General features: G+C 45.3%; 1 protein-coding gene across 1 annotated transcript in view; it reads right to left on the minus strand.

Moving 5' to 3' along the window:
• The window catches only part of PTH1R (parathyroid hormone 1 receptor), a 489,474-nt gene that overhangs the window by 19,382 nt on the left and 443,801 nt on the right, over positions 1 to 26,291 (minus strand). The window contains exons 9-11 of the mRNA XM_077493522.1: positions 23,928 to 23,994; positions 18,308 to 18,402; positions 18,018 to 18,159 (exon numbers count right to left, since the gene is read on the minus strand). Coding sequence (XP_077349648.1) covers positions 18,018 to 18,159; positions 18,308 to 18,402; positions 23,928 to 23,994 — 304 coding nt within the window. The remainder of the gene's footprint in view (positions 1 to 18,017; positions 18,160 to 18,307; positions 18,403 to 23,927; positions 23,995 to 26,291) is intronic.

Raw genomic sequence — 26,291 nt, forward strand, 5'->3', positions numbered from 1 at the left:
GACAGTCTGACACAGATCAGCCCCTGCTGCAGCTTCTCACCTTGTGACTTTGTCAAGTACCTAGTGGTTTTGAGCCCGAATTGCAGAGGAGGGCCTCCCTTACAGCTCCCACTACCGGTTCCCTGGTAAGGTAACAGGAGACACAGGAGTAAGGAGGGGCACGGGTGCCTGGCAGGATCAACAGACCGGAAAGGATGAACAGACTGGGTCAGCTCAGAAGACAGGAAAAGCTTGGCAGACAGGATCAGCTCAGCAAACAGGATCAGCTCAGAAAACAGGATCAGCTCAGGAAACTGGATCAGCTCAGCAAACTGGATCAGCTCAGCAAACTGGATCATCAAACAGGCCAGGTCAGGTATCAGGCTGGAAGCAAAGGTACAAAGGAGCAGGCAGGAGAGAAGTCACAGACAGGCCGGGGTCGGGTGCAGGCAGGTTAACAGGTAGCAAGCCGGGTCTTAATCACAGGTAAGTATTTCAGATCAGGTTCTCAGGCACATAACGCTGTAGAGCAAACAGCGGGGACCGTCTGTGACCGACAGGCTTAAATAGCCCGTCTGGTGCCAACAGGGGCACGCGCTCCCACGCACGGGCGCGCGCGCACACGTGCATGCGCGTTCCCGTGCACGAGCGATGGCACCCGCGGACGTGAGCCAGAGAGCCTGGGGCGCAGATTTCTGGCAGGATCTCCATGACAGACTTGTTATAGAGGTACAATGGACAGTCTGATCATTGAGGGAGGAGGAGACTGACGAAATGCTTCCTCCTGCCTGCAGCAGACTAATGACATCAGCCAAGGCTAAGTAACTGCCTGGATCTCATGGATTCTCTTTAAACAAAATTAGAGGAACTTTTCTGAGAATTACTCATGTATACAGAGCTGCCTATGTAACTGAGAGATATGGAGGACCTCACCGCTACCTTGAGCAACCGGGAGGAGACCTTCTGTGAGACCTGGAGACCCTGGAATAGGGATGAGCTTCGTGTTCGAGTCGAACGTACGTTCGACTCGAACATTGGCTGTTCATCCGTTCGGCGAAATCTGAACTCTTGGTCCGTTCGCGTCAAAATTCGTGTGGCGCGCACGGCCCACAATGCACTGCGATGGCGCAGTGCATTGCTAGCTCATGATTGGCCAAGCATGCACTGTGACCCCGCATGCTTGGCCAATCGCAGCGCCAGCAGCGAGGAGAGCCATGATTGGCCACAGGCATCCTGCCTGTGGCCAATCATAGCTCAGGCTGTGTAGTGTACGCCCCACACTATATAAGGCCGCCTTTGAGGCGGCCTCGTGTAGTGTGTTGGCATCTGAAGCAGTGGGTGTTCTGTGTACCTTCAACACAGTACACACCGATCGTTTTTGGCTGATTTCCTATCTTGCTGTTGTGTAGTGGTTATTGTCTGTGCCCTGACCGCAGTATACACCACTATATTCACCTCACCTATATAGCTAGTGATCTATCTTTAATAATAGAGCTTGCAGTCAGTAGTGTTAGGAGATAGTGCGTGCTGTCTGCGTGCTCTGTACCCAGTACATACCGCTATAATCCACCTACATAGCTGTTCTCTATTTGAGCCCACTTGCCATCTGCAGGAGTTATTGGAAGTTGTCTGTGCCTCCAGCACAGCACAGTATACATCTGTATATACCCCTTTATCTCTGCTGTTTTCTGGTTATTGTCTGCGTGCCCTGACCGCAGTATACACCGTGATATTCACCTCACCTATATAGCTAGTGGTCCATCTTTAATAATAGAGCTTGCAGTCAGTAGTGTTAGGAGATTGCGTGCTGTCTGCGTGCTCTGTACCCAGTACATACCGCTATAATATAGGGCAGGCCCCTACTTTCAAACATCCAACTTACAAACATCTCCTACTTGCAAATGCAAGGAGACAGCAGCAAGTGAGATGAAAAAAGATGGACGACAAAACAAATTATACAGGGGTGATAACCCTTCCCTATGTTTTCCAAAAAGCTTAAAAATATTTTTTTTGACTGGAGCTACACTTTAAAAATGTACCAGTTGAAAATGACAAACAGATTCAACTTAACACAACAAACCTACACAGTCCCTGTCTTGTTTGCACCGCCTGTATACTGCTGTTCTGAGTATATAGGGCCTGGGGGCCACACGCATTTCCTTTTTTTAATATGGGTAGGGGGTTCCCCTTAATATGCGTACAAGACCCAAATAGGCTGGTAATGGGCAGGGAGGGCTACCCATGCCATTTTTCTCAATGATTTTCAACCATATTGCAGGAACCAGATATAACATTAAAACCGCAAGCAGTTTTAAATGGTGTTATTTCCGTTTAATGTCATTTTGTGCAGGGACTGTTCTAAACACGGGAAACACGTGGCACTTCACAGGCATACTACAGACACCCCCCAGGCACCATATTTAAAGGAATATTTCACTTTTCTTTTTCACTTTAATCGTCATTAAAATCAGTGTTCCCGCCAAAATGGCCGTTTTTAAAACTTTTTTTTGCATTGACCCATGTCCCCTGAGGCAGGAGTCAGGTCCCCAAACCCTTTTTAGGACAGTATCTTGCATATTAGCCGTTAAAATTAGCACTTTCCATTTCGAACGTTCGAGTCCCATAGACTTCAATGGGGTTCTAACGTTCGTAACGAACGTGGGGTCCGTTCGAAAGTTCTGGTGCGAACCGAACCGGGGGGTGTTCGGCTCATCCCTACCCTGGAATCATTTTGTGTACAGAGAGGCCTATCCTCAGGAGATGGCACGGTCAGGCTGACCCTCTGGAATTAACCTGCTCCCTGGGCGAGAGGCCCTATCTGTAGATTTATTTTTACCTTCTCTTGCTCCCTCTTCTTCTGCTCTCTAGGGACATCTAACCCTCAAACCCTTTTCTTTTCTGGTAATTTTCCTTTTCCCCCCATCATTGGCTCGGTAATGGGCTATAATATTCAGACATGATGCGTATCTTTGCTTACATCACGTTCACCTCATTGTCCAATTTCTGGGCTAAGCGGGCCATTGGGATGCATTGACAAGTCCATCAAAGTTGGACTTGATGGATTTGTGTCTATTTTCGACCTCACCTACTATGTAACTATATATATATATATATATATATATATATATATATATATTGTAAAAGTTAGATTTGATTGTATTTCACATTATTGCAGTATAAGATTTGGCTTTTTATGAATCTATGTTCTGGGTCGTCCTTGTAGTCGCCCGTCTGTCCCCCCGCAGTTCTCCACGCTGGAAATGATCTCCAAAACCGACATGTTTTTCTATGACCATCCGTGAATATGAAGGGTGGGGCTAGTTGTTATTTTGTAACCCCTTGTTTTGCTACTTGATTCTGTTTTCTGTCACATACATTGACTGTTAAACGCAGAGTTCTTTAGAAAACAAGAATTTCACGTGCCAGGAGATGTTTTTCCAAATATGTAATCTGATAAGATGACCAACAAAAAGTCACAATCTGATCTAATTCACCTTGACCAAATACACGGGAGCGAGTCCAATCTTAGTCATCGATCCGCTCATCTCATTGGGACCTCTTCAATAAATCCCGGGGACAAATTGTCAGTTTTATCCGGGACAATTCGTTCGTTCTGCGATTTTTACGATGACCCCGGGCAGAGCTGACTACACCGCGGCCACCAGATTGGCTCGTTTCCGACTCATCCTAGGGAGACTGAGCCAGAATTTTTCAGATGACTCGGAAAGCGCTGACTGCATTGTGACCAGATTGCGTGAATCATTCAGACTCATTACACCGACGTTATAATTAGCTATAAACGATCCCGGGCAACTTTACATTTAGTTTTTTTGATACATTTTCACTATTTTCAAGGTGTAGATTCTGACTCATTTTGTAGACTGAGCCGGGGGGAAAAATGTATTAGTTGTGCAAATTTTCAGTTGACCTAGAGAGTAGTGGACCACAGCGTGACCAGGTTGCCTTCTTTGGAATCATTCAAACATTACACCAATGTAAATTTTATGAAAAAATGGGGGAGAAAAGGGAGGGGAGAATGAAATCAGGACTTTAACTGAACCATGTGGGGACGAGATAAAAAAAATATATGGATCACATACAGTATCTCACACAAGTGAGTACACCCCTCAGTCACATTTTTGTAAATCTTTTCTTCTATCTTTTCATGTGACAACACTGAAGAAATGACACTTGTCTACAATGTAAAGTAGTGAGTGTACAGCTTGTATAACAGTGTAAACAGTGTAAATGACTCAAAATAACTCAACACTAGTGATGGCCGAACAGTTCGCCCGGCGGTCGTTTCGCAGCGAATTTCGGCTGTTCGCAGTCCGCCCGTTCGGCGGACTATTGGCGCAGTTCGCTCGGTGGACTTCCGTGTTTTTACTGTGTAAAAGAACTTTGACCTGATGACACATCCATCATGGGGTACAGGACAGCCAATTGAGACATTAGAGCACATGGACACTTGGACATTCACCCTAACTTATAAATACACCCGATCCGGCGGCCATTTTACATTCTTTCTTCTGTCACTATAGGGAAAGGTTGCTGTGTGGAGTAGGGAGAGATAAATCGCTAGCTATTTGGTACACAAAAGTTCTTTTCAGGACTGGTATAGGTGTTAGGTGTAGTTCAGGATATAGGTTTGAGGCACTGCTGTGCTACTGATTGTTGCAGCAGCCTGAGTGTCTTTTGTCAGTTTAGAGAAAGGGACAGGACGGTGTGTGCTGCTGTTGTAGGGACAGGCAGATTAGTCATCATCATTAGCTGTTACTATCAGGTCCACAAAAGTGCTATTCCAGTAACCAGTTATTGTTCCAGCAGCCTCTGTTTTGCCAGTTTATATAGGGACAGGCAGGAAGCAGTGTGTCAGGCAGTGAGGGTCAGTTTAAACAGTAGCTGTTACTATTAGTTCCACAAAGGTTCTTTTCAGGACTGGTATCAGTGGTACGGTAATAGGCTTGTACACGTATAATATTCTTTCTTCCAAATATAGAAAGAATATTATACTTGACTGCTGCCCTTCTGCTGCAGTCTGATAATCAGTCACAACTCACTTGTTCCACAAAGCTCTTTATCAGGACTGGTAACTTGGTCTAGGGTGCTACAGTACATAGGGTTGAGTGAGGTACAGTCTGCTATTCTATAAGGACTGGTATCGGTCCACAATACATAGGGTTGAGGTGCACTACTGCTGACCGCTGCCCTATACTGCAGCAGTCCTTCATCAGTTTAGGGACTGACGTACAGTCTGCTAATCAGTCACACACAACCTACTTGTTCCACAAAGGTCCTTATAAGGACTGGTAACTTGGTGTAGGGTGCTACAGTACATAGGGTTGAGTGAGGTACAGTCTGCTATTCTGTAAGGACTAGTATAGGTCCACAATACATAGGGTTGAGGTGCACTACTGCTGACCGCTGACCTATACTGCAGCAGTCCTTCATCAGTATAGGGACTGACGTACAGTCTGCTAATCACTCACACACATGTATATGTCTAAAAACAATTTTTTAAATCGAGCACACAGACCTTCTTTCTTCATTTGGCTCACTTCCTTGTCCAAAAAAAGCACACCGTACTATATGCCCGTACCCTCCTCTTTGAAGAGGTTGAGCGGTGTCATATTTCTACTGGGGCTACTTATTATGAGGGGCTCCCACCATCCCTGTGCTGTGCTGACTTCCTCCTGGGGCTGCTTATTCTGAGGGACTCCCACCATCCCTGTGCTGTGCTGACTTCCTCCTGGGGCTGTACCTCTGCTGTGCATATTATGAGGGGCTCCCACCATCCCTGTGATATGCTTATTATGAGGGGCTCCCACCATCCCTGTGCTGTGCTGACTTCCACCTGGGGCTGCTTATTATGAGGGGCTCCCACCATCCCTGTGCTGTGCTGACTTCCTCCTGGGGCTGCTTATTATGAGGGGCTCCCACCATCCCTGTGCTATGCTGACATCCTCCTGGGGCTGCTTATTATGAGGGGCTCCCACCATCCCTGTGCTATGCTGACATCCTCCTGGGGCTGCTTATTATGAGGGGCCCCCACCATCCCTGTGCTGTGCTGACTTCCTCCTGGGGCTGTACCTCTGCTGTGCATATTATGAGGGGCTCCCACCATCCCTGTGCTATGCTCATTATGAGGGGCTCCCACCATCCCTGTGCTATGCTCATTATGAGGGGCTCCCACCATCCCTGTGCTATGCTCATTATGAGGGGCTCCCACCATCCCTGTGCTATGCTGACTTCCTCCTGGGGCTGCTTACGGTGCAGGTGTCAGTGCTCTCTATCACGGTGCTGCTGTCAGTGCTGTATATCATGGTGCTGGTGTTAGTGGCTTTATGTCACGCTGCTGCTGTCAGTGCTCTGTATCACGGTGCTGTTGTCAGATGACTCTATCACGGTGCAGGTGTCATTGCTGTATATCACGCTGCTGATGTCAGTGCTCTCTATCACGGTGCTGCTGTCAGTGCTGTATATCATGGTGCTGGTGTTAGTGCTTTATGTCACGCTGCTGCTGTCAGTGCTCTGTATCACGGTGCTGTTGTCAGATGACTCTATCACGGTGCAGGTGTCATTGCTGTATGTCACGCTGCTGATGTCAGTGCTCTGTATCACGGTGCTGCTGTCAGATGACTCTCACGGTGCAGGTGTCATTGCTGTATGTCACGCTGCTGGTGATCATCTCCTGCACCCTCTTCTTTGCCTACCCTGGTCCCTGACCTTCCCTCTCCTCCATTGCCTTCATGCGCTCCACAGTCCTGAATTGTCACAACAATTTCACATATAAAAAAAGAATGCTTGTAGTTGTCGATCCCAGATTCACCTCATACATGTGTTATGTCATTGGCCATGTGGTGGGACTATGTTTGCACAGCTAATAATTATTTTGTGGCTGCAAATTTGACCTATAGGTTTGCGAAGTTCGCCTCCCATTGAAGTCAATGGGGCCCGCCGCGAACATTCCGGTTCGCGAACTATCGGCCGCGTTCGCGAAACGTCCCGTCGGAAGTTCGTCCATCACTACTCAACACACAGCCATTAATGTCTAAACCTCTGGCAACAAAAGTGAGTACACCTCTAAGTGAAAATGTCCAAATTTGGCCCAAAGTGTCAATATTTTGTGTGGCCGCCATTATTTTCCAGCACTGCCTCAACCCTCTTGGGCATGGAGGTCACCAGAGCTTCACAGGTTGTCACTGGAGTCCTCTTCCCCTCCTCCATGACAACATCATGGAACTGGTGGTGACCTTGCGCTCCTCCACCTTCCATGTGAGGATGCCCCACAGATGATCAATAGGGTTTAGGTCTGGAGACATGCTTGGCCAGTCCATCATCTTTACCTTCAGCTTCTTTAGCAAGGCAGTGGTCATCTTGGAGATGTGTTTGGGGTCGTTATGTTGGAATACTGCCCTGCGGCCCAGTCTCTGAAGGGAGGGGATCATGCTCTGCTTCAGTATGTCACAGTACATGTTGGCATTCATGGTCCCCTCAATGATCTGTAGCCCCCCCAGTGCCGGCAGCACTCATGCAGTCCCAGACCATGACACTCCCACCACCATGCCTGACTGTAGACAAGACACACCTGTCTTTGTCCTCCTCACCTGGTTGCCGCCACACACGCTTGTCACCATCTGACACCAAATACGTTTATCTTGGTCTCATCAGACTAAGGACATGGTTCCAGTAATCTATGTCCTTAGTCTGCTTGTCTTCAGCAAACTGTTTGTGGACTTTCTTGTGCATCATCTTTAGAAGAGGCTTCCTTCTGGGATGACAGCCATGCAGACCAATTTGATTCAGTGTGCGGCGTATGGTCTAAGCACTAATAGGCTGACCCCCCCCCACCCCTACAACCTCTGCAGCAATGCTGGCAGCACTCATACGTCTATTTCCCAAAGACAACCTCTGGATATGACGCGGATCACGTGACATCAACTTCTTTGGTGGACCATGGCGAGGCCTGTTCTGAGGGGAACCTGTCCTGTTAAACCTCTGTATGGTCTTGGCCACCGTGCTGCAGCTCAGTTTCAGGGTCTTGGCAATCTTCTTATAGCCTAGGCCATCTTTATGTAGAGCAACAATTCTTTTTTTCAGATCCTCAGAGAGTTCTTTGCCATGAGGTGCCAGGTTAAACTTCCAGTGACCAGTGTGAGAGAGTGAGAGCGATAACACCAAATTTAACACACCTGCTCCCCATTCACACCTGAGACCTTGTAATACTAACGAGTCACATGACACCGGGGAGGGAAAATGGCTAATTGGGCCCAATTTGGACATTTTCACTTGGGGGTGTACTGACTTTTGCTGCCAGCGGTTTAGACATTAATGGCTGTGTGTTGAGTTATTTTGAGGGGACAGCAAATTGACACTGTTATACAAGCTGTACACTCACTACTTTACATTGTAGACAAGTGTCATTTCTTCAGTGTTGTCACATGAAAAGATAGAAGAAAATATTTACAAAAATGTGAGGGGTGTACTCCCCTTTGTGAGATACATATACGCGTACGTATATACACATCCATTTTAACTTGCTTTGCTCCTGAAGATTGGCTCCAGCCATGAAATGCGTCGAGTTACAGATGCTGTGTACTTCGCTACGCCCATTCAAACCATTTTATCATAGCTTATTATCATAGATAATTATCATAGATAATTGGTTCCATGGGTGTCTATGTCTACTCCTCATGGGATGATATAATGAATATTAATGATAGGGATCCATGTGGCCCCACTATTGGGCACTATTATGTATATATTGTGATCCATTGGACTATGTATTACTTTATTGTACCAACTTGTTTTTTTATCTATATTGGGGATTAAGAGAGGCCTCAGATTATATTGGCTAAATAGTATTGTATTTGTGTTTAATCGTGCATATTGTTCGATTTCGTATCATTACCATGTATGAATTGAATTGTTTTTTTTTTTTTGGGCCACTAGATGGAGCTGGCAATTGTAGGAAATACACACATTAGACACATTGCGGTGATTACATGGATTGGTTTTCAGAGGAGTGGCATTATAGCAGTATACAGCGCATCCGGAAAGTATTCACAGAGCTTCACTTTTTCCACATTATGTTATGTTACAGCCTTATTCCAAAATGGATTACATTCATTATTTTCCTCAACATTCTACAAACAATTCCCCATAATGGCAACATGAAAGAAGTTTGTTTGAAATATTTGCAAATGTATTAAAAATCAAAAAAGGAAAAAAATAATAATCTCGTGTACATAAGTATCACAGACTCCTCCCATGTACGTAAGTATCACAGGCTCCTCCCATGTACATAAGTATCACAGACTCCTCCCATGTACATAAGTATCACAGGCTCCTCCTATGTGCATAAGTATCACAGGCTCCTCCCATGTACATAAGTATCACAGGCTCCTCCCACTTACATAAGTATCACAGGCTCCTCCCATGTACATAAGTATCACAGACTCCTCCCATGTACATAAGTATCACAGGCTCCTCCCATGTACATAAGTATCACAGGCTCCTCCCATGTACATAAGTATCACAGGCTCCTCCTATGTGCATAAGTATCACAGGCTCCTCCCATGTACATAAGTATCACAGGCTCCTCCCATGTATGTATATTATATATTGATTATTATATATTGTATATTTTATACTATATATTATATATTGTATACTATACATTGCATATTTTATACTATATATTATAGATTACATTTTTTTTATATTATACATTGTATATCATATATTTTATACTATATATGTTATATTATATATTTGTATACTATACATTGTATATTATATATTGATTATTATATATTGTATATTTTATACTATATATTATATATCGTATACTATTCATTGTATATTTTATACTATATATGTTATATTATATATCGTATACTATACATTATATGTTTTATTATATATATTATATATAAAAAAAAATTATACTATACATTGTATATCATATATTTTATACTATATATGTTATATTATATTATGTATTCTTTATTGTATATTGCTATTAGTGATGGCCCGAACCTCCGACGGGACGTTTCGCGAACGCGGACCGCGAACGAGGCCGACCGTTCGCGAAACCGAACGTTCGCCGCGGGCCCCATTGACTTCAATGGGAGGCGAACGTTTCAAACCTTTAGGTCGAATTTGCAGCCACGAGGTAATTATTAGCAGGGAAAACATAGTCCCACCACATGGCCAATGACATAACACATGTATGAGGTGAATTTGGGATCGACAACTACAAGCATTCTTTTTTTATTTGGAAAATTGTTCTGACAATTCAGGACTGTGGAGCGCATGAAGGCAATGGAGGAGAGGGAAGGTCAGGGACCAGGATAGGCAAAGAAGAGGGTGCAGGAGATGATCACCAGCAGCGTGACATACAGCAATGACATCAGCACCGTGATAGAGGCATCTGACAACAGCACCGTGATAGAGGGCACTGACATCAGCAGCGTGACATACAGCAATGACAGCAGCACCGTGATAGAGGGCACTGACATCAGCAGCATGACATAAAGCATTAACACCAGCACCGCGACATACAGCATTGACAGCAACACCGTGATAGAGAGTACTGACATCAGAAGCGTGACATTAAGCACTGACATCAGCACCGTGATATACAGCACTGACAGCAGCACCGTGATAGAGAGTACTGACATCAGAAGCGTGACATTAAGCACTGACATCAGCACAGTGATATACAGCACTGACAGCAGCACCGTGATAGAGAGCACTGACATCAGAAGCGTGACATAAAGCATTAACACCAGCACCGTGACATACAGCATTGACAGCAACACCGTGATATACAGCACTGACATCAGAAGCGTGACATTAAGCACTGACATCAGCACCGTGATATACAGCACTGACAGCAGCACCGTGATAGAGGGCACTGACATCAGAAGCGTGACATACAGCACTGACATCAGCACCGTGATATACAGCACTGACAGCAGCACCGTGATAGAGAGTACTGACATCAGAAGCGTGACATGAAGCATTAACACCAGCACAGTGATATACAGCACTGACAGCAGCACCGTGGTAGAGAGTACTGACATCAGAAGCGTGACATTAAGCACTGACATCAGCACCGTGATATACAGCACTGACAGCAGCACCGTGATAAAGGGCACTGACATCAGAAGCGTGACATACAGCACTGACATCAGCACAGTGATATACAGCACTGACAGCAGCACCGTGACATTAAGCACTCACACCAGCACCGTGATATACAGCACTGACAGCAGCACCGTAAGCAGCCCCAGGAGTAAGTCAGCACAGCACAGGGATGGTGTGATCCCCTCATAATAAGAACCCCCAGGAGGAAGTCAGCACAGCACAGGGATGGTGTGATCCCCTCATAGTAAGCAGCCCCAGGAGTAAGTCAGCACAGCACAGGGATGGTGTGATCCCCTCATAATAAGAACCCCCAGGAGGAAGTCAGCACAGCACAGGGATGGTGTGATCCCCTCATAGTAAGCAGGCCCAGGAGAGACTCAGCACAGCACAGGGATGGTGTGATCCCCTCATAAGAAGAACCCCCAGGAGGAAGTCAGCACAGCACAGGGATGGTGTGATCCCCTCATAGTAAGCAGGCCCAGGAGAAACTCAGCACAGCACAGGGATGGTGTGATCCCCTCATAAGAACCCCCAGGAGGAAGTCAGCACAGCACAGGGATGGTGTGATCCCCTCATAGTAAGCAGGCCCAGGAGAAACTCAGCACAGCACAGGGATGGTGTGATCCCCTCATAATAAGAACCCCCAGGAGGAAGTCAGCACAGCACAGGGATGGTGTGATCCCCTCATAGTAAGCAGGCCCAGGAGAAACTCAGCACAGCACAGGGATGGTGTGATACCCTCATAATAAGAACCCCCAGGAGGAAGTCAGCACAGCACAGGGTTATCATAAGCAGCCCCAGTAGAAATATGACACCGCTCAACCTCTTCAAATAGGAGGGTAGGGGCATATAGTACGGTGTGCTTTTTTGGGACAAGGAAGTGAGCCAAATGAAGAAAGAAGGTCTGTGTGCTTGATTAAAAAAATAGTTTATAGACATATACATGGTCTACTGGTCACATGTGTTGAATTCCTCCGAGATCCATGCCTCATTCATTTTTATAAATGTGAAGTAGTTAACACTGTCGTGAGCTAGGCGAGTACGCTTATCGGTCACGATCCCCCCTGCTGCGCTGAACGTCCTTTCGGACAGGACACTGGATGAGGGGCAAGCCAACAGTTCGATTGCAAATTGGGCAAGCTCTGGCCAGAGGTCAAGCCTGCCCACCCAGTAGTCCAGGGGTTCATCACTCCTCAGAGCGTCCACATCGGCCGTTAACCCAATGTAGTCGGACACCTGACGGTCTAGGCGTTCCCTGATGCTGGATCCAGATGACACCTGTCGATGGGTCAGCTGAAAGAATGACCTCATATCCGAAGTCACCAACACATCTTCAAACCGGCCTCTTCTTGCAGGCGCTGTTGGATTGGTACCCGCAAATCCTTCTCTGGGAGTGGGAATTGCTCCTCTGCCAGCGCACGCAAAAGCAGAATGCAGCATTTCTCGAAGCAAGGCCTGGAAGTGCTGCCTTCTGACAGCCCTCTGCGACGGCGGTAACATTTCCGCCATTTTGTGTTTGTACCGGGGGTCTAAGTACGTTGCCACCCAGTACTGGTCCTTGACCCTTATGCTTTTTATACGGGGGTCCCTATTAAAACACTGGAGCATGAAGGCCCCCATTTGCACTAAAGTGGAAGCGGTGTGGTGGCCTGGCTCCTGCTCATCATCCAGGATAATGTCGTCCTCTTCATTCTCCTCTCCCCATCCACGCACAACAGGGATCCCAGAAAGGTTTAAAGCACGCTCTTCTTGCTCCTCCTCATCCGCCCCGGCACCATCCTCCTCTGACTCCTCTTCAGACTCCTGTTGTTGACTTGTCTCAGATAGAGTAGCCCCCCCTGGGAATTCATCCAGCATTGCGACTTCCTCATCTTCCCGCTCCTGCTCCTCCACAGCCTGATCAATGACACGACGCAATGCACGCTCCATAAAGAAGGCATAAGGTACCATGTCACTGATGGCGCCATGGCTGCGACTGACCAGTTTGGTGATCTCCTCAAATGGCCGCAGAAGTCTGCATGCGTCGCGCATGAGCAGCCACTGGCGCGGTGAAAAAAACCCCAGCTCCCCAGAACCGTTTCTTTCGCAGAGTTCATACAGGTAGACGTTAACTGCACGTTTCTGCTGGAGCAGCCTATCAAGCATATAGAAGGTTGAGTTCCATCGCGTCGGGCAATCGCAAATAAGACGTCTGACCGGCAGATGGTGTCGCCACTGAATGTCAGCAAGGCGAGCCATGGCCGTGCAAGATCTTCTGAAATGGGCCGAGATTTTCCTTGCCTGCCGCAAGATGTCCTGGACCCCAGGGTATTTGACAAGGAATCGCTGCACGACCAAGTTTAAGACGTGTGCCATGCATGGCACGTGCGTGATTTTGCCCTGTTTCAATGCGCTAAGCAGATTGGCACCGTTGTCACACACCACTTTACCAACTGTCAAATTGAGCGGTGTTAGCCACTGATCTGCCTGTGAACGCAAAGCTGAAAGGAGTGCCGGGCCAGTGTGGCTCTTGGCTTCCAGGCACAACAGACGCAGCACGGCATGGCAACGTCTCACCTGGCATGTGGAATAGGTTCTGGGGAGCTTGGGCGGTGCAGCGGAAGAGACACTTGCAGCGGAAAAGGAGGAGGCAGCTGAGGAGGAGAGGGAGGAGGATGGAGTAGGAGGAGGAGAAGAAGAGTCAGGCCTGCATGCAATCCGTGGCGGTAAAACCAAATCTACACGGGTGCCACGGGTTACATGCTTGACGGCCGTCAGAAGGTTCACCCAGTGGGCAGTAAAAGTGATATACCTTCCCTGCCCGTGTTTGCTAGACCACGTGTCTGTGGTCAGATGTATCTTGGCACCGACACTGTGTGCCAGAGATACATTCACTTGCCGCTGAACATGGCCATATAGCTCTGGGATGCCCTTCTCTGAGAAATACTTCCTTCCTGGGACCTTCCATTGTGGTGTTCCAATGGCCACAAATTTGCGAAAGGCCTCCAAGTCCACCAGTTTATATGGCAGTAGTTGGCGGGCTATGAGTTCTGACAAGCCAGCCGTCAACCGTTGGGCAAGAGGGTTATCCGGCGTCATCATTTTTTTACGCTCGAACATTAGGCCCACGGAAGCCTGCCTTTTTGCAGAAAAACGTGAGCTTGGCGTGATGGAAGGTGGAGTGGAGGACAATTGTGAGGAGAGAGGAGAAGGAGAAGTAGAAGACGAGGCTGGACGGTGAGAGCCTGCAGTGTGGCTTTGTGTGTTCCGTTGCTCCCACTGGGCTCGGTGATGGCTGCTCATGTGCCTTCTTAAGGCGGTCGTCCCTAGGTGAGTGTTGGGCTTACCGCGACTAATGCGTTGACTGCAAAGATTGCAGATGGCAACGCTATTGTCAGCAGTGGACACGTTAAAAAAAGCCCACACTGCGGAGCCATGTGCCGGTGTCCTGGGAGCGCCAGATGTGACCGTACATGGTCGATGACTCGCTCCTGATACATTTGCAGTCTGCTTTGTCCCTCCTGTGCAATGTAAGTTATTCCTGCTTCTCCTCCCTATCTGCTGGTCCATATCTCCCTCTGAACTCCCCTCCTCTTCCTCTCTTGTGGGCACCCACGTGACATCACTAGACATGTCATCATCAACGTCACCTTCATCACCCCTATAAGTAGAGATCTCGGAGTAGGTAGCAACACCAGGGACCAACCTCCTCCTTGGGCTGATCTGGGTACTGTCATCAGACTGCTGAGTAGCGGTTGTTGCTACCTCCTCTTCCTGATCCAATACCAAGAGTGGCTGCGCATCAGAAATGTCCTCTTGATATGGATCGGAAAATAATTCCTGTGACTCAAGCGGAAGGTATGTGGTGGTGGTGGTGGTGGTGTTGTTGGTGGTAGTGTCTTTGGGGGTGCACATAGCAGAGAGTGAAGAAGAGGGTGCAGATCGAGAGAATGAGGAGGGTGCAGAAGAGTAAGGCTGAGTGAGCCACTCAACCAAGTCTGGTGCGTCCTTTAAAGTAATTGAACGCACCTTCTGCAACTTCCCACTTTGGCTCAAGGCTGTTGCTCCTGCCCTACCCCTACCACCCCTGCGGAAGGGCCTGCCTCTTCCTCTGCCTGTCATTTTTTAAATCACCCTGTGACAAAACTCCTAGTCCCTATACCAATGAAGGACTGCTGCAGTATAGGGCAGCAGTCAGCAGTAGTGCACCTCAACCCTATCTATTGTGGACCGATAGCGGTCCTTACAAAACAGCAGACTGTACCGCACTCAACCCTATGTACTGTAGCACCCTAGACCAAGTTACCAGTCCTTATAAGAACTTTTGTGGACCAAGCAGGTTGTGTGTTAGTGATTAGCAGACTGTACGTCAGTCCCTATACCAATGAAGGACTGCTGCAGTATAGGGCAGCGGTCAGCAGTGGTGCACCTCAACCCTATCTATTGTGGACCGATAGAGGTCCTTACAGAACAGCAGACTGTACCGCACTCAACCCTATGTACTGTAGCACCCTAGACCAAGTTACCAGTCCTTATAGGAACTTTTGTGGACCAAGCAGGTTGTGTGTTAGTGATTAGCAGACTGTACTTCAGTCCCTATACCAATGAAGGACTGCTGCAGTATAGGGCAGCGGTCAGCAGTGGTGCACCTCAACCCTATCTATTGTGGACCGATAGCGGTCCTTACAGAACAGCAGACTGTACTGCACTCAACCCTATGTACTGTAGCACCCTAGACAGACCAAGTTACCAGTCCTGATAAAGAGCTTTGTGGAACAAGTGAGTTGTGAATGATTAGCAGACTGCAGCAGAAGGGCAGCAGTCAAGTATAATATTCTTTCTATATTTGGAAGAAAGAATATTATACGTGTACAAGCCTATTACCGTACCACTGATACCAGTCCTGAAAAGAACCTTTGTGGAACTAATAGTAACAGCAAGTCTTTAAACTGACCCTCACTGCCTGACAACACTGCTTCCTTCCTGTCCCTATACAAAGTGGCAAAAAAGAGTAGACTGGAACGATTAGTGGTTACTGGAACAGCTCTTTTGTGGACCTGATAGTAACAGCTAATGATGATGATGATGATGATGAAAGACTAATCTGGCTGTCCCTGTAGCACACACCTTCCTTTCCCTTTCTCTAAACTGACAAAAGACACTCAGGCTGCTGCAAGAATCAGTAGCACAGCAAACCTATAAACACCTAACACCTATACAAGTCCTGAAAAGAACTTTTGTGTACCAAATAGCTAGCGATTTATCTCTCCCTACTCCACACAGCAACCTTTCCCTATAGTGACAGAAGAAAGAATGTAAAATGGCCACCGGACCGGGTGTATTTATAGGTTAGGGGGAATGTCCAAGTGTCCATGTGCTGTCATGTCTCAATTGGCTGTCCTGTACCCCATGATGGATGTGTCATCATAGGTCAAAGTTCTTTTACACATTAAACACGTAAGTCCGCCGGGGCGAACGACGGAAAAAGGCGAGCGAACGAGCGGACCGCGAACGACCGAAATTCGCCGCGAAACGACCGCCGGGCGAATCGTTCGGCCATCACTAATTGCTATTACATGTTCAGAGAGCGGCTCTTATCCTTCAGAGCTCTATGTATGAATTATACCTAAAAAAAGGAGAACAATGAGGCACGGAGCATTTTCCATACAAAGAATTCTTTATCATACAAGGTAATATATGTACTGTACGTTGTGTTTTGCGTGTTTAAGAAGAAGCTCTTATTCTTCAAAGCCCAAGTATTTTATGAAACTATAAAGTATATAAGCTAAAATATAGACAAAAAAAATCATATATTCCAATATATTCCTCCATCTACTCTAAGCAGCTTGGATGGAGGAATCTGTACTGCCTGCTAATGTATTCTGAAGTCTATAGGATGTATTTATAAACCAAAGAAAAGCCCCCAAAAAAACAAAAAAAGTTATTTTTTCCTGTGGAGCTGCGTGTATTTGTCCTATGCAACAGAGGCAAAAAAAACAAAAAAACAAAAAACTAATGTTATGAGGCTATTTTCTCTCCAGATCGAATGTAATGCTTCATACAGAATAGACCGGTTAGTCTAGAGCAGTGATGGCGAATCTCAGCCCCCCCAGATGCTTTGGAACTACATTTCCCATGAGGCTCATGCACTCTGCAGTGTAGTGGAGCATCATGGGAAATGTAGTTCCAAAACATCTGGGGGTGCCGAGGTTCGCCATCACTGGTCTAGAGTTTGGAAGTAGACCCCACCCCCATCGTTTTCAGCCAAGGAAGCCGCCATCTTGGCCTCTGTTTAATCTACAGCTGCCACGATGCTGCCCATATGATCAGTTATGACACCGGGCCACTGGATGGCTTGACAGTTGGGTTGAGAGCCCAACCAACGGGAGTGTTAAGTTTTCCGGCACGTGTCAGGAAAGGTAACCGTTTTATGGATTGGGTTTACTTCCGCTTTAAAAGAGAAATTCCACATTATGGCCATTAGATGGCGCCGATGACCACAGTAAATAAGTAGTGATTGCTTTTGATCGTCGGCGCCATCTAGTGACCACAATGCAGTATTTTCCTATTTACACAGAACAAACATACATATGATTTCACAGGGCGAAGAGCTCTGCGCATTTTTCATAAATACACCCAGATGCATATATGAACCAGAAGGGGGCGCTCCTCCTGGTTTGAACCCATATAGACTTCTTAGTTTGGGGGGCGATCTCCGTCCCTCTCCCGTAGCGGTAATACTGTCCAAGCGAACATGCCTAGCAGGGATATGCTGTCCCTGTTTTTTTTTTTTATCACATGAACAACAGGTATGAGAATGGTCCCCCTCCCCCCCTCCTCCATCATTGGACATTCAGTATGGGAACGTGAAGAAATAAAACAGTCTCAGGGAAAAGCGCAAATACCTGGAAAGAGTTGAACAACATTTCATAGTGCATTTGTACGAGCCACACCACCCCCGTCACTTCCGTGTACGGTAGAGATATGAAGACGATATAGTGAACACCAAACAGAGGCATCAACACCAACGTCGATTTCAGCAGCTTCCTGGAAAAGATACATAAAAGAGCAAGAAAAAAGAAAAAAATGATTAAAAAAAAAAAAAAAGTTATATAAAAAAAAAAAAGTGGAGTGATCCGTATCCTCCGAATCAGTGCGCCGCGCAACGGTAGAGAACGCCGGCCGCCACACTCACCTGTACTGTTGTCGCGTGTCACATCGCCCCGCGTTGGTCTCTCTGAGTTTGGTTGCTAATACTCTAACAATATTAATAAAAAGAAAAAAGTTCGCCTGGAAGTGAAGAAAAAAAAAAAAAAAAAGTTTTAATCAAACATGGTGAGAACAAATGAAAAGATTTATACACAGAGATACAAAAAAAAACATTGCTAACCACTTAAGGACCGAGCCTCTTTTTGAGAGTTGTTGTTTACAAGTTAAAAACATTTTTTTTTTTTGCTAGAAAATTAATTAGAACCCCCAAACATAAAAAAAAAAAAAAAAAAAATTCTAACACCCTGGAGAATAAAATGGCGGTCGTTGCAACACTTTTCGTCACACCCGTATTTGCGCAGCGGTCTTACAAGCGCACTTGTTTTATTTTTGGAAAAAATACATTTATTTTTTTATTAACGTTAGCCCATTTTTTTTTTTTTTTTTTTTTTACCAGGCCAATTCTGACATTTCTCTCCTACATGTAAAAATCATAATTTTTTCTTGCTAGAAAATTACTTCAAAACCCCCCAACATGTTTTATTTAGCAGAGACCCTAAAGAATAAAATGGAGGTCGTTGCAACTTTTTATCTTGCACGGTATTTGCGCAGCAATTTTTCAAACGTGTTTTTATTGTAAAGAAAAAAAAAACTGTTTCATGCATACAAAAAAATAAGAAAATAAAAAAAAAGTAAAGTTAGCTCAGTTTCTTTGCATAATGTGAAAGATGATGATACCCAACATGTCGCGCTTCAAAATTGCGCCCCGGCTCGTGGAACGGCGACAAACTTTTACCCTTAAAAAAAAATCTCCACAGACGACGTTTAAAAAATTCTACAGGTGGCATGTTTTCAGTTACAGAGGAGGTCCAGGGCTAGAATTATTGCTCTCGCGCCACCGATCGCGGCGATACCTCACATGTGTAGTTTGAACACAATTTTCATATGTGGGCGCTATTCACGTATGCGTTCGCTTCTGTGCGCGAGCTCGGCGGGATGGGGTGCGTTTAAAAAAATCTTTTTTTTTCTTATTTATTTTACCTTTATTTTTTATTTTTGACACTGTTCTTTAGGGCCGGTTCACACAGCGAGGCGCGGCGAGGCGTCTCCGACTTGCCTCGCCGCGACCTGCGGGGACCTCAGCGGCGACTTGCAGAGGACTTCTGTATAGAAGTCAATGCAAGTCGCCCCCGAAGTCGCCCCGAAGTAGTACAGGAACCTTTTTTCTGAGTCGGAGCGACTCGAGTCGCTCCTCTCAGAACGGTTCCATTGTACAGAACGGGGGCGACTTGCGGGAGCGAGGCGAGGCGAGCCGTGTCGCCTCGCATCGCCTCGCTGTGTGAACCGGCCCTTAAAAAAAAAAAAAAAAAATTGTGTCACTTTTATTTTTTAAACAAAGGAATGTAAACATCCCTTGTAACAGAAAAAAAGCATGACAGGACCTCTTAATCGGTTCCCGACCGGCGCACGCCGATGTACGTCGGCAGAATGGCACGGGCAGGCATATTGGCGTACAGGTATGTTCATTTTTATATGCCGCCCTGCCATCGCGTGCGCGCCGCCGCCGGCCGGTCAGGTACTCCCGTGAGTCCGGTTTGCGGGTCCTGCAGACTCGATCGCCGCGGGGATACCCGCGATCGTCTCACGGGGAGGCTGAACAGGGAGATGCCGTTGTAAACATCATCTCCCCATTCTGCCTAGCAACAAGTGACGCTGCTCTCTGCTCCATGTGATTGGAGCAGAAATCAGTGTTCACTAACACAAAAGCCACGCCCCCCCCACAGTTAGTAACACGCCCCTAGGACACACTCAACCCCTACACTGCCACCCACTGGTTAACCCTTTCACTGCCAGTGTCATTTACGCAGGAATCGGTGCATTTGTATAGCAGTGATTGCTGTATAAATGACAATGGTCCCAAAAATGTGTCAAAAATGTCCGATGTTGTCCGCCATAATGTCGCAGTTACAATAAAAATCGCTGATCGCCGCCATTACTAGTAAAAAAGAAAATGTATTAATAAAAATGCCATAAAACTATCCCCTATTTTGTAAACGCTATAACTTTTGCGCAAACCAATCAATAATCGCTTATTGCGATTTTTTTTTTAACCAAATCAAGTTGTGCACAATATGACATTTTGTTAGGGTATCTGTTTGTTTGAGAGAGATCACATCATATGGTTTAAAGATAACAGAGTGTTTACATAAGCCCGTAAAGCCCCAGAAGCTATTCACAAGTTCCAAGTCTTAAAGGGGTTGTAAAGGTTCGTTTTTTATTTTCTAAATAGGTTCCTTTAAGCTAGTGCATTGTTGGTTCACTTACCTTTTCCTTCGATTTCCCTTCTAAATGTTTTTTTTTCTTTGTTTTCTTTGTCTGAATTTCTCACTTCCTGTTCCTCCTCAGTAAGCTGTTCTGGCTGACTAACCACCAGCTCGGATGATGGTGAGAAGCTTACTGAGGAGAAACAGGAAGTGAGATATTCAGACAAAGAAAAAAAACATTTAGAAGGGAAATCGAAGGAAAAGCTAAGTGAACCAACAATGCACTAGCTTAAAGGAACCTATGTAGAAAATAAAAAAACGAACCTTTACAACCCCTTTAACTATACAAGTATCGTTTAAGTATTGAAATGTGATATTTTGTAACAAGAACTTGAATAATAGAAATGTGAATAATAGTATCTTTTATCATCATCTATCTCTGATTAGTAGAAGTACTGTATATCCATTTATTTGTTTTATCACAAAAATATACCCGATATTATTTTGCACTGTATTTTAGTTAATAAGTATATATTTTTAAGCAATATCATTTGTATCACTCGTCTTCAAAATAGCACGGATAAAGAAACTTCAATTTCTTGTTTGTATTGGTAGAAAATTGTAAATCTCACAAATCAAAGATTTTCACAATTACAATACATTTTTAATATTTCAGTATAAACATTCTGACATAACCTAATATTTTCTTCCTTTGGTGTAGACTATAGATAGATGGTTGCGTATTAGATAGAGTTTCAACTACTCACCAATAAAATGTTGTTATTGTGTTAAAGCTTCCACTCATGGTCAAAGAACTCTCATTTAACCCAAATCATATCCGGGACAGATATTAAATCTCAAATATAGTATACGGGGAAACATTGGTTAGAGGACACAATGTCCAAGAATTCCTACTGAACATTGCGCTCAGCATTATTTAAGTTCAGATCAATCAAAGGAATGCTCTACACAGAATTGGATGCTAAATTTCCACTTAGAAGGCAGAAAAAACTCTTCCAATCCAATTTTATCATTGGTCAATTGAAGGTCAGGAAGTCTAAAGATGACTTGATGCTTAATTTACCGCCCCCGGCATAAGACGACCGCCATGTACAAGAACACCAATCAATTCTGCTTCAGCTGCTCCTGTATATGCCGAGGAGAAAAATATCATCTCAGAGGATGAAATGTTTTCCGGTGTCTGCAGTAAACTTTTTTTTTTTTTCCCCAATTAAAATGTTCTATAAAGGTCCTAGTAAAAAAATACAGATCGTACTACAACAGAACAATAATGCACGGAAATTTCTGGTTTCATTCCGAATGTAGCTGGAACGGGACATGGCGCTCCACTAAGATTCCTACGCCGGCCTCCACCGGCATTGGGTTCCAAGCCTAGAACAAGACTTCTACCAAACCCTGAAAAAAAGGGGGGAACTCACATCCTCTGAAACACGTTGTGTGTACACCACCATCTTACCAACAACGGCTTTAACAAAAATCACTCACTATTTTGAGGTTTCACTTTAATTCTCTGCAAAGTGAAACTTACTTATAGAGTGAACACGCTCTACTCCTTTGGTACATTGGGGTCAGTGGGAATGCTTTTAAAGGAGCACAAGTCCTTAATTAGCATAAAATATTTGTTTTACAAAACAAAACAAGACGATGTCACAGTATTCTCAGGACATAGCAGAAGCTGCATGCTTTAAGACATCCTCTCTCTGATTGAAGATCAGATATATAAGCCCCTGTACACACGGTCGGAGATTTCGACAACCAGATCCGTTGGATTTTGTCCTTCGGATCTTGTCCGAAACTGTTGCATACACACGGTCGGACAAAGTTGTCGAAAAATCCGATCATTCAGAACGTGATGACGTAATTTCGTTACGATGGGACTACATTCAGGCTAGTAGCCAATAGCTTTGATGTAGGAATTTGATCTGAGCATGCGTGGCACTTTGTCCGATCAAAATTCTCTACACATGATCGGACTATGTCCTATCGGACCAGTTTGTCAGAAAATATTTCCAACAAGTTGGAAAATTGGGTCCGACGGATATTCCGACGGAAACAGTCCGATGCATACCACACACAGTCGGATTATCCGACAAACCGGTCCGATAGGACACATTCCGTCGGAATCTCTGACCATGTGTACAGGGGCTTAGAGCTGCACGATTCTGACAAAAATTAGAATCACAATTTTTTTGCTTAGAATAAAAAGATCACGATTCTCGCAACGTAAAATCTTTCACATTATACAAAAAAAAAAAAAAAATGGACTAACTTTACTGTTTTTTTTTTTTTTTTTTAGTTCATTAAAGTAATTTAAAAAAATAAATAAATTGCATTTGAAAGACTGCTGCGCAGTGTGACATAAAATATTGCAACGACCACCATTTTATTATCTAGGGTGTCTACTAAAAAAAAAAAAAAATACACACAAACGTGCGGTTCGTTTTCAAAATTCGGACAAATTTTCCGTTATTTGGGAATTTGGATGTACCTAAGTTTATGAATTACAAATAGTAGGAATTTAAAACGAATCTGAAATAATGAAACACAAATTTCAGATGAATTTCGGATAGTTTTCAGAACTGAATTCGGATAGTTTTCAAATCAAACTCAAATTTCAGAAGAGAATAAAGTAGAATAGGAAATAATAGAATCGGACATAAAAGAGTGGAATATAATAGAGTAAAACGGACCAAAATACTAAATAAATGAATAGAATAAAATCTAATAGAAAATAACAGAAAAGAACAGAATAAAGTAGAAGAGAAAATAAAGGAATAGAATAGAAAATAATAGAATTTGACATCAAAGAATAGACTATAATAGAGTAAAACAGACCAAAAGACTAAATAAATGAATAGAATAAAATATAATAGAAAATAAAGGGATAGAATAGAAAAGAATAGAAGAGAATGGAGTGAAAAAGAACACAATAGAATAAAAAAATAAAAGAAGAGAATAAAGTAGAATAGAGAATAAAGGAATAGCATAAAATAAACTATATCAATCTTCTGAAATTTGAATTTCAAATAGAACGGAAAAGAATAGAACATAAAATAATAGAATATAATAAAGTAAAAAAAGGACCGAAATACGAAATAAACAGAATAAAACATAATAGAAAATAAAGGGATAGAATAGAAAATAAAGGTATAGAATATTGGCTGGATATCGAATCGAAATGCAACAATTTTTTTTCGTTCTGCACATGTCTACTTGGAAGCATCACTTGGAGACAATACTGAGCTTGCATGTACTAAGCATTAGATAAAATATCTGATGGTAGTCCTGCTTTAAGACCTCGCTCCATCACAGATCACTCACCACTGTAGCAGCCAAGATGGGACCTTGTATGATCCATTTTAAATTCCCTGCACTGAGGTCCCAGCACCTGAGAGAAGACCAGATAAAGAAGAGTTAATTCACCACTCAGAGAACGTTGTATGTAGAAGAACAATCAGTGATTTCCTCTCATATTATATCTATACTCTATTTTACGATATTACTATTATTATTCAGGATTTATACAGTGCCAACAGTTTTACATAATGAAGGGAGACAGTACAAAACAATACAATTCAATAAAAGAGGGTTAGGAGGGTCCTTCTTCTGAGAGTTTACAACCTAAAAGGTTGGGCAAGTGTAACAAAAGGCGTTCCTGCGTTAATGAAGAAAGTCAATTTCAGTTGTTAGGTGGGGGGCTTTTTCCTGAAGAGATGAGTTTAAAGATCTCTTAAAAGGTGGACAGATTAGGAGATAGCCGGATAGGTTGGGGTAAGGAGTTCTAGAGAAAAGGAGAGGCTATGGAGAAGTCCTGGAGACAAGCATGGGAGGAGGTAACGAGGGGGGAGCTAGAAAAAAGGAGATCTTGGGAGGAGAGGGGAGGACAGTTTGGGTGATATCTTGAGATGAGATTGGTGAGGTAGCAGAGTCGTGGATGGCTTTGTAGGTTTTTGGTATTCTAAATTGTATTCATTGGGTGGGTGAATGTAAGCCAGTGGAGGGGTTGGCAGATAGAGGTGGAAGACATTGAGCGGAGGCCAGTGGAGGGGTTGGCAGAGTGGGATGGTGGACACTGAGCAGAGGCCATGGGAGGGGTTGGCAGAGAGGGGTGGTGGACACTGAGCAGAGGCCATGGGAGGGGTTGGCAGAGAGGGGTGGTGGACACTGAGCAGAAGCCAGTGGAAGGATTGGCAGAGAGGGATGGTAGACACCCAAAATGGAAGCCAGTTGAAGGGGTGGCAAAGAGGGATGGTGGACACTGAGCGAAAGCCAGTGGAGGGGTTGGCAGAGTGGGATGGTGGACACTGAGCAGAGGCCATGGGAGGGGTTGGCAGAGAGGGGTGGTGCACACTGAGCAGAGTCCAGGAGAGGGGTTGGCAGAGAGAAGTGGTGGACACTGAGCAGAGGCCATGGGAGGGGTTGGCAGAGAGGGATGGTGTACACTAAGCAGAAGCTAGTGGAAGGATTGGCAGAGAGGGATGGTAGACACCCAAAATGGAAGCCAGTTGAAGGGGTGGCAAAGAGGGATGGTGGACACTGAGCGGAGACCAGTGGAGGGGTTGGCAGAGTGGGATGGTGGGCACTGAGCAGAGTTCAGGGGAGGGGTTGGCAGAGACAGGTGGAGAAGTCCTGGAGACAAGCATGGGAGGAGGTAACGAGGGGGAGCTAGAAAAAAGGAGATCTTGGGAGGAGCGGGGAGGACAGTTTGGGCGATATCTTGAGATGAAATTGGTGAGGTAGCAGAGTCGTGGATGGCTTTGTAGGTTTTTGGTATTCTAAATTGTATTCATTGGGTGGGTGAATGTAAGCCAGTGGAGGGGTTGGCAGATAGAGGTGGAAGACATTGAACGGAGGCCAGTGGAGGGGTTGGCAGAGTGGGATGGTGGACACTGAGCAGAGTTCAGGGGAGGGGTTGGCAGAGACAGGTGGTGGACACTGAGCAGAGGCCATGGGAGGGGTTGGCAGAGAGGGGTGGTGGACACTGAGCAGAAGCCAGTGGAAGGATTGGCAGAGAGGGATGGTAGACACCCAAAATGGAAGCCAGTTGAAGGGGTGGCAAAGAGGGATGGTGGACACTGAGCGGAGGCCAGTGGAGGGGTTGGCAGAGTGGGATGGTGGACACTGAGCAGAGGCCATGGGAGGGGTTGGCAGAGAGGGGTGGTGGACACTGAGCAGAGTCCAGGAGAGGGGTTGGCAGAGAGAAGTGGTGGACACTGAGCAGAGGCCATGGGATGGGTTGGCAGAGAGGGGAGGTGGACACTAAGCAGAAGCCAGTGGGAGGGTTGGCAGAGGGGGATGGTGGACATTGAATGAAGGCCTGGGGGGGGGGCTGGCAGAGAGGGGTAGCAGACACTGAATGGAGGCCAGTGGAGGGATTGCCAGAGAGGGATAGAAGACGCTGAGCGGTTGGCGAAGAGGAGTCCGGCAGCAGCATTCATGATAGAATGAAAGGCCCATAGCCTTTGTAGAGGTTGGCCAATGACAGTTGGAATAGTCAAGGAGAGAGATGACCAGGGAGTGAATTAGTAGCTTTTGTGCTGTTGGTTTAAGAGGGCTGAATTTTGGAAATGTTACGGAGGCAGCAAGATCTGGACAGTGATAGGATGTGGGGCCCAAAGGAGAGGTCAGAGTCCAGGATTATATCTAGCACCCTGGCATGAAGGGAGGGACTAATAGCCGTGCCCT

Source organism: Lithobates pipiens, unplaced genomic scaffold (assembly GCF_037356315.1).
Source record: "Lithobates pipiens isolate NorthernLeopardFrog02 unplaced genomic scaffold, aLitPip1_a1.2 Scaffold_19, whole genome shotgun sequence".
Lineage (NCBI taxonomy): Eukaryota > Metazoa > Chordata > Amphibia > Anura > Ranidae > Lithobates > Lithobates pipiens.